Source organism: Camelina sativa, chromosome 17 (genome assembly GCF_030686135.1).
Source record: "Camelina sativa cultivar CO46 ecotype springtype chromosome 17, ASM3068613v1".
Classification (NCBI taxonomy): domain Eukaryota; kingdom Viridiplantae; phylum Streptophyta; class Magnoliopsida; order Brassicales; family Brassicaceae; genus Camelina; species Camelina sativa.
The window spans coordinates 22,026,224-22,035,739 of NC_141896.1; the positions used below are offsets into that span (position 1 = coordinate 22,026,224).

The 9,516-nt window shown below is 32.5% G+C and overlaps 1 protein-coding gene and 1 non-coding gene across 2 annotated transcripts; both read right to left on the reverse strand.

The window, feature by feature from the left end:
- Positions 1 to 639: 639 nt before the first annotated feature.
- LOC104757793 (F-box/kelch-repeat protein SKIP25) lies at positions 640 to 2,185 on the reverse strand. The gene has a single exon (XM_010480583.2). It carries the CDS (start codon positions 2,023 to 2,025, stop codon positions 817 to 819), a length of 1,209 nt encoding a protein of 402 aa, XP_010478885.1. The 5' UTR covers positions 2,026 to 2,185; the 3' UTR covers positions 640 to 816.
- Positions 2,186 to 7,485: 5,300 nt separating this feature from the next.
- TRNAQ-UUG (transfer RNA glutamine (anticodon UUG)) lies at positions 7,486 to 7,557 on the reverse strand. The gene has a single exon. It is a non-coding gene; the product is annotated as a tRNA-Gln (tRNA).
- Between the last annotated feature and the right edge of the window lie 1,959 nt (positions 7,558 to 9,516).

The following is a 9,516-nucleotide window of genomic DNA, read 5'->3' on the forward strand; positions in this document are numbered from 1 at the left end:
CCCAAACACTCTTTTTCCCAATTCTCTTTGTTTTAAAACCTCATGACGATTTTGTTCTTTTTTTATTTGTTTATTTGTTTGTATACATAGTGATAGTTCTTTCAAATCACTTAATTAGGATTTTCTTTTGATAATATTATTTGATTTTACTGATATTGTATGTGAGCTTTTCTAAAGTTGGTCTATTCAATTGAAATCAATTATTTAATACATTATCAAACTACACCCACAGGCCACAGTCCCACAACAAGATGCAACGAAAAAAACAAAAATAAGTTACACACACGTAGCTTGTAATAATGCATGTATAAGAGAACTTAGAAATAGGTGGTTCTTAACTTCTTATCCATAATTTGTATGTCTACATCTTTGATTTGTTAAATACTATATTAGTAACGTGGCTTGCTCTCGTTTCCTTCAAATTGGTGAGTCTCTCAACGTTGTAGCATCACCACTGGTCAGTGTTGGTATGCTTCGACAATCGACCATTTCCATGAAATCAAGCAGCGCGATAGGTTAAACAACTGTCAACTGATCACTATAAATAATAAATCTCATCAAACTTAAAAATATGAATGGATTCCTCTTTCTATCAATCAAGCTAACATGTATAAAATCTTATTTCTTTCAGATACGAAATTTCTAAGAAAAAAATTGATTATATTTGTGGTGATTCCACCATATTTCCAGAACCAAACAAATAAATAAAAATAACGACAAGATGACACTTTTCCACCAGAAAAACGGGAAAACAAAGAAAAAAAAAGTTTCCGTATACAAAAAGAAAAGAATAAATATCACCAAAAAAAAAACCAATTACATCAGCAAAAAATCCGGTTTACTCATTCTTGGCAAAACATGAACCGAAACCGGTTCAAGCCCTTGAGGAACCTCAACATTCCAAATCATCGCCGGCTCCGCCACAATATCCACCACAACAATCTTCCCATCAACGGTAACAACACAAAGCTTCCCGGAAACCGCCGTAACTTGCGTAGCTCCTTTAAGCAACTCCTCCCCACCTTCAGCCACCACAACTTCACTCCACTCTCTCGTCTCTTCATCGTATTTTCTCACTGTCCCTCTCCTCTCATCCACCGAATAAAGAATCTCTTCTTCCATCGCAGCCACCGGACCTCTCCATCCAGCTACCATCTCCTCCGGCATAGCTTCCCATTCATCTCTAACGACGTTATAAATAGCTCCTTCTTTAATCGCATCTCCTTTTACGTTCACCATTAAAAGCTTTCTTTTGTATCCAACGGCATCTATAGCTTCTCGACTAAACCGTAAATCTCTCATATCTCTCAATTTCTCCCAATTAAACCGCCGGTTATTGCGGTTTTGATCGGTTAGATCTAATTTCTCGGTAGCTTTAGCAACGGACGATGAGAACTGCGAACTTATCCCGCTCGCGATGTAGATAGCTCCGTCGCAAGCTCCGGTAGCGCACCACCGTCTCGGAGATCCGATTTGAGGACCTGAGCTCCATGATGATGAAACTGGATCAAAAATCAACGGGTGAGAGATCGCCGGAGAGAGCTGTTGGTTACTTCCGGCGATGAGAATGAGTTTTCCGGCGGCGGAGACGCATTGAATCGGTAGATTAAATGAGATAAAAGACGGATGACGGTAAAGAATCCGGTGAAGAGGCGGGTCGGGTGGAGGAGGAGGAAGCGGATCCCATTTCGAAGAAACCGGGTCGAAACACATAAACCGAACAGACGGGTTAACCCGACCCGGATCCAAGGTCGAGTCGACGAAAAGCGCGTAGAGAGACGGAAACGGAGGAAATTCCGGCGAGTAAAGGAGACGGCGCCACCGTGTACATACGGCGGAGAGTAGCGACGGACGGCGGACGAGAGAAAGACAGATCTCTGAGATGTGATCGGGAAGTCCTTCGATCAAAGCGGAGTCTTCGTTACCGGTGATTGTTTTTCTTCGTTTCGCCGGCGGTGATTCTGCGGCGGCGGTAGCCATTGAACACGGCGGTTTCAGATTTTTTTTTGAATTATTATTTTTCATTTATATTTTGGTTTGGTTTGTTTATAAATTGGGGAAGATAAAGGAGGCGTGAAGCTGTAATGAATGAGAGGGAAAAGTAGTAGTCATGTGTAAGAGAGAGCCATATATCAAAAAAAATCGAAAAGGCCAAAGTTGGAAAGTGTTAACATCTCTATCATTAATACGTAAAGCTAACTCATATAGTAATAAAATTTATACATATATAGCATCATTATATGATTATATTAATCAAGTGGGTATTAATTTAATTTAATTTAATTTGGTCAGGGAGTTTGGCTACCTAAAATCGTACATTATTACATTTTCTTTATTTTCAGCCATGCAAATCTATATTTATATACTTTTGTTCTATGTTTTTATATAGTTATATTTTCTAACTATTAATTTCAATGTGCATCTCATTCAATTTTTTTTAATCCAAATTTCAAATAGGTCTACACTTAAAACGTGATTTTTGTTTTGTTTGTTTTAAAACCTTGTCCCGTTTCTATATTCGGATGAAACAGTTTTTTAGAGTTTATTTTCCCAACATATTCTTTTTATTTTATTTTTTTTATCCAAAATTTTGAGTGTTAAACACCAAATTTTTGGCATAATTAATTAGTCAATAATTTTTTAAAAAAATTTTTGAGTAGTTTGGAATAAACATGTTTTGAAAATGGTTGTTAATTTTGATTTTTTTCAACTCTTCAGTCTTTACAATATATGAATTTGCTGAATTATTGAATTAATTCAAATATATATAATAACGATTATTTGAATAAATTTCCAATAATCATATTTGTGTATAAAAGACCCATGTTAGTATTATATATGTGTACGCATATTATTGAATAATTTTGTAATCATTTACTGATAATTATGATAAGGTCCAAAACTTCCCTTTAAGAGAAACTTCTATTATTCATTTTTCTATGGAAGATAAAAAAAAAAAGAAAAAAAGGAAAAAAAAAGCGACAGAGACATCCGTATGGTGTCGTTTGGTTCCGTTTGGGTAGTCATGTGTGTGATCCAGATTCAGCATTCTTTCCCCAATCTTCTCAATAATGAATATGCTTTGGGTTTTAATGTACATCAATCCTTTCTTTCTCCTGAACGATAAAATTGGAGTAGTTTCATATGTGATGCTAATTATTAATTATTCCATATGTTTAAAATATATTTTCAAGTCTTTTTCTCATATAAGTTTTGTACTTAACATAAATTAATATAATTTTTTACAAACAAAAACTATATCTAAAGCTATGTTGCATGGAAACTCTTTTTGAGGTATGTTTCCTGTTTCCGAAACGTTTCAGAAATAGAAACTCGTGGAAACATAGAAACAAGTCATGAAAACACGATTCATAAAAATCTTAGTTTGGAAACATGATGGAAACTCCGTTTCTATTTTGGAAACACGATGAAAAATCCGTTTCCGTTTTGGAATCATGAAAAAATATTTTTTTTAGCTTAGAAACTTAATAAATAAATATTTTGAAATATATATTCATGGTACATATAAATATATAATATTATTAGTGTTTTAATTCAACAATTTAATATTTATGTTTTGAATTTGTGTTGTTTCAAATATTACTTTTGATATAGATTTTATGTTTGGTATTTTATTATGTATATACAAATATATATATACACATACGTTTCCAAAACGTTTCCATTTCTTAATTTTAGAAAAACACGTTTCACGTTTCCGAAACGTTTCGTTTCCGTATATCCGTTTCCGTTTTCATGCAACCTAGCTCTAAAGCAAGAAAGTGTTTCAATCTACAAATATTGTATTTGGTTTTAGCTCAAAAACACTTAATTAAGATAGTAGTCAATTTCTAGTGTGCAGTGGGGAAGTAACTTAAACAAGTAGAATATAGTTGAAGAATTGAAAAAGGATACCATGTAATTAACAAGTTAATGTTCATGCATAAATTTCAATTGTATACACTTTTGTTTTGATATTTCCGAAGATCAATTATTTAAGAATATATATATTTGTATCACATGTGATGGTCAAGGCCGGTCCCGGAGGTCTTTTTGACATTAAATCATAACGATTTCGAAAGAGAGATTAAATAGGTTAAAGAAGGTGCCAAAGTTTATTGTAAAGATGGAAACTAAATAAATGTTATGCTTTTAAAAAGTGCATAAAACATGTTTCCCTTGTAAACATAAACACAATCAGTTTAGCAGTTTTGCTTGAGAAAACAGATGATCTACTTCATCTATGATGTTAGTAGTGAATACTGAATAGTTTGGGCTAGTTTTCACATGTTTCTCGTAATTCAGGTAAATTTGATTAATAAACAAAAATCTACGTTAGATGTAGCCAGCCATGTATACAATTGAATAAAACTGGATACAATTCTTTTCTTTTCTTTAATACTATAAAAATAAATGTGAATATATGCAATAAATGTGGGGTTTGTGGTAGCGGCCACCGGGCACGTGAACGAACATACCCGTGGTTTGCGTGAATATTCCGGCGAGAGAACTTCTCAATAATAAGTGTGATGTTTTTTATTTCTTTTTCTTTGGGTGAAGAGTTAAATTTTGAGCTTATATATATAAAAAAAAATATTTTCGGTGACTACTTAAAGGCTAGCTTTTTTGGTAAGACTTGCAAAACCTGACATCACATTTTCCAGCTTAATTTTTTTTCCAGCTTAAATTCAGATTGAGAACCAGGAATTCATCTCCTTGTAGAATATTACAATGTATGTGCACCAAAGCTTTTCACACTGACATTAATATTTTAATGTGTGTTGAATTGGTGTTTTATCATTTCTGTTCAACTGTGAGTTGTAGATATCAAATGAGTTAACTGATTAAACAATCATAAATGAAGAAGAAGAAAAATACTCCAATAAAATTTTTAAATGCTAAAACAAATACTTAAAATTACTAACAAAATACTCTTTTTAAATGAAGAATGTGATTATATGACTTTTCAAACGTGATATTGATCACTCGTCAAAACATAATATATTGGAGTATTATACTCCACTATAAAGTATATATATAGGTGGGAGGTGTCATAATTAGACGAATGATATAAACTACACTTGTAAATAAACCTTTAAGTTTGTCCAAAAAATATTGATTTGACCAATTTATTGTACATACACATGTGAATATGTAATATAAACATTTATAGTTATCTATAACTATATGAATGAGGGAGGGCTCTCTAACTCTAATCATTCTTTTCTCCGAGCAGAGCAATTGCAAAGGAACAAACTTGGGTTCATTAAGCTTTGGAAAACGTTTCGGATTTTGTTTTCTATTTTCATGAGCTTGCCTTCACATCCCTAATTATTTTTAGATCAGCTAGGATTTCGCATTTTGCGTTCGCCGTACGAATCTGTCTCCTCTTGTATTTGTTTTTTTTTTTGTTTTGAAAAGGGGTTTAAAAAGCATTTATTCCTATGACCTAACACATTACCCTCTTTGACTCCACTTTGTTCATAACGGGTTTTTTTGGATTTCTAGGATCCTTACATTGCTAGCCGAAAAATTAAGGATTATTATGGGAGGCAAACATTCAGACTTCGAGTAGTTGGGTTTGTACTACTTTGTTGGCAATTAACTGTACTATGGCCCTAAAAGTTGCGTGTCACGTCCTCACTACTTATTAGTTAGTTTGATCGATAGTGTTTAGTACTTTTTCTTATTGTTGGGTTTGATCGCTAAATAATACTAGGAACTAAATCACATCTGCCGCAGACTAATAAATGATTATTATCCTCTCATTTTGCGATTTTTCTTTTCGAGATGGAGAGTTGAGAGTCTTGAGACTGATAATGTATTTATAACATTTTTACTGGGAAACATATAGTGTGGTTTGGTTACCACTTTTGTTATCATGTTCAAGTTATGTCATATGTAGTTCGTCAAAAGAATAATTATATGACCATTATATTACCTAGAATCTTGGACGATGGAATGATATACGCGTAATTAGATAGATTTTGTGGTCCTCCCCATTGACATTAGAATGTCACGCTGCCCAAATCCGCTGACCAATTGGTTTGATAAATTATTAATGAAAATCATGTAATATAATTTGGTTAATAATTATAGTACATATTTCCGATAGGGTTTGAGAGAACAGACGATTGTGGAACTACGATGTGTATAAATACAGCAAGCAATACATGCATGTTAAATACATGCATGCATTTGGATCGGATGCATCGTCTCCATTATATATAGTATATTTTTTTATATATATGAACAAACAAGTTTTCTGGTGAAGTCTGTAAAGCATTTAATGTAGAAAGCTGCTCCTTGCATGGGACAGCACGCATTTATTAAAATAAGATTATTATTATTATTGCTAGTTGAAAAATACTCATACTCCTCCTAAATTGATTAAAAAAAGTTTGGTGTCAGTGACAAAGACAAAAGAGTGTCGTCGTCTCTTCTTATTTATGATCATCCAATCTAGTGGCTCTAAATTAAAATGCTTCTCTGTCGTCGCCTCTTCTCTTTTTGCCCTTAACTAATTTCTCTTCTTTTCAGAAAATAACAATAATTTGTATTTTTTGTTTTTTAGGTAGATATTTTAACAAGACAAACTTTTTTAATCAGAAAGGAATCCAAAACTACTACTACACATGTACATAAGAATCAGTCTAGTTATTAATGGGTCAACTAAAACACATTTCAAAGCTCTAGATATAAAATAAAAAGTAAGCTAACTGTTTCAGAGATGTTATTGATCATATAATGAAATGATTGGATTTACATATGACTTATGCATATCATCTTTGATAGAACTCAAAGTCTACGTACATAAAACTAAAATAAAATTAAAAAACAAGGTCTACGTACAACGTACGTGTTGACTAGAAAAGAAAGGTCTAAAACCGTGTCGAAAGTAATCGAGTATAGAGTTTTTTTTGTTAGTTAAAGGCTTGAAGCATATACATTTCTTTCTTTGATCAAAAGTATAATACGAGTGTATACTTGAGATAAGTTTATATTCTTTTATGTTTACAATCGAGTTTTGATGCTGGAATTATAAGTCCATTTTTGTTGGAATGGCTAAAATTTTAGCCTCTATAAAAACAATTAAACACGCATGAACAACAAACAAAAGCTAATCTTATATAAATCATCACAGCTTTTGTTTTTGTGTATCAATAATTTTTAACAACCGTACGTATTGAAAATATATATTACCCCATTATATAAAATCAATTGTTACGTACTGCGCTGTGTAAGTCGTGTACTCGTGTTTGTATTCAAAGGGAGTGAGTGGAGGAGAGATAGAGATGAATACCTACCTACATGCATGTACGCCATGTATAGTGATATGACGTCCAAATCGAATCGTGAAAGCGAAGAAACTCTTAGGCTGACTGGTGTAGTACTGTAGACTAGTAGTTAGAGTGTAAAAAATAAAATATAGTATGAATTATATGTTTCGTTTCTTTTTTTTTTTCAAAAATGGAAGAGCAAGAGAGGTCCTACCGGGAGTCGAACCCAGGTCGCTGGATTCAAAGTCCAGAGTGCTAACCACTACACCATAGAACCTCGACATTTGACTGTGTGAAAAACGTAAATATCAGGGTTAGATATATTGTATATACATTATAATACATGCAAGTGGATCGTGTTTTAATGGGATCGCGTTTAGACAGAAAACCTTTAGTGTATATATACAATATCTATTTAAAAGTGGATCGTGTTTTTGGGATAGTACTTGCCTTCGAATGGATATGTTATAGTAATTATGCAAGCACGTGTTTGGTCAAATCTATACGAATAAGAGAATCTGTGAGCAAACCTTCGCTGTTAGTTCAACTTTCAACTGGTCTAAAGGATATGTTTCGATTTTGGGATTTAAATGAGTGATGACACAAGCGATGACGAAATTAGCAAAAAGGTAGTTTTGTCGTTTGGTGAGCTTTTAATCGAGAGGTAGGGGAAGGGGATTGATTAGTGGGATCCGGTATGGCTCGCAGATTTTGTTCGGTCCCGACATGTTTTAATTACAAAAAACTAGTATAATATACTCCCTCTGTCTCACAAAGATTGAAGTTTTAGAGAATTTTCTTTGTCCCAACAAGATTGATGTTTTGAATATTTTTAATAAATTTTTGTTTTAATGATTACTGATGATGTAGAGTGTATGAAGTGTAAAAGTGGGAAGATGGGAAAGTGAAAAAGTATGAGAAAAATAAATCATATATTCTCTCTGTCTTAATATGTGTGTAAAATCCTAAACTTCAATCTTTGTGAGACAGAGGGAGTATATTTTTGATAAAAAAAAACTATAATATATATAGACAGTGGCGGAGGCAGCTCAGAGTCATAAGGGTCAATTGACCCTGGTGAATTTATAAAATTAGGTGAAATATTAGGAAAAAAATCAAATTGACCCTGATAAAATAGCACAAATGACCCCCATAAAAATTTTAATAACACAATTGACCCTTTAAAAAAAAATTTGACCCTGGTAAACTGAATTCCTAGCTCCGCCACTATATATAGAGAAATTTACCTAGAATAATACATAAAAATTGTCTAATTATTAAAATAATACGTTTGAAAATATTTTTACTAAGGTGCTCATTAGTTCTCTTGCTAGCTCCCGCAAACGCTGCATTTGTGTTTGTTAGCGGTTGGGGCCAATCACACAAATCGCTCTGTACCGCTCCCAATCGCTCTCAACAGCTTCCAACATCTGAATTTCAAAAGCTGCGGTTGCGGGCAATTGCGGTTGATTTTTTTTTAAAACAAAAAACAAATTAAAAATACAAAAATATTTTTTTCTTATATCTTCAACCTAACCATAGTACCTATTAACATTAAGGATGAGAAATAATGAAATACAAATACGATTGAAGAGACTAGAAAATAAACAATTACAATCAAATAAGATTCTAACTAACAAAAACCCAAAAAGCATGATGTAAAACTATTGGCACACTGCACATAAGTTCAAAAAAAGCTAAATAAATATGACATTTCATCAGAAGTTTGGGAAAATAATAGTATTAGTGAAAATATTAAAACAAATCACCAATGACTCTTCTCAACTCTTATATAATTAATTTATCTTGGTCTTGTAATTCAATGTGAGGAACTTATTGAGTTTATGAGATTTAGCAGAGAAGATCTATAATCTAAAGCATATATTTTGTCATTTATCACATTACTTGATACAATGTTGGATGAAAAGCCAAATACATAAAGTAATAAATGTTTCAATAAGAAATTTATTTGTTTTTTGAATAATTATTTTAGTATTTTTAATGATTTTTAATTATAAATCAAGTTTAATAAAGTTTTTAGTGTTTTGAAACATTTATATTATTATATATTACATTTATTATGTTTTAACCGCTATTGCAACTGTTGGTCAACCAGTCGTAAAATTCCCGCAAACGCACCCATTTTAAAACGCTAAACCAGCCATTCAAAATGCTTAATAACGCTTGAAACCGCAATCGTCCGCTTCCGCAATCTCTACGCTGTGTTTGAACTAGT

Excerpts from the sequence above, each read along its gene's own strand:
- LOC104757793 (XM_010480583.2), bottom strand. The coding sequence starts at position 2,025 with ATGAAAAATAATAATTCAAAAAAAAATCTGAAACCGCCGTGTTCAATG.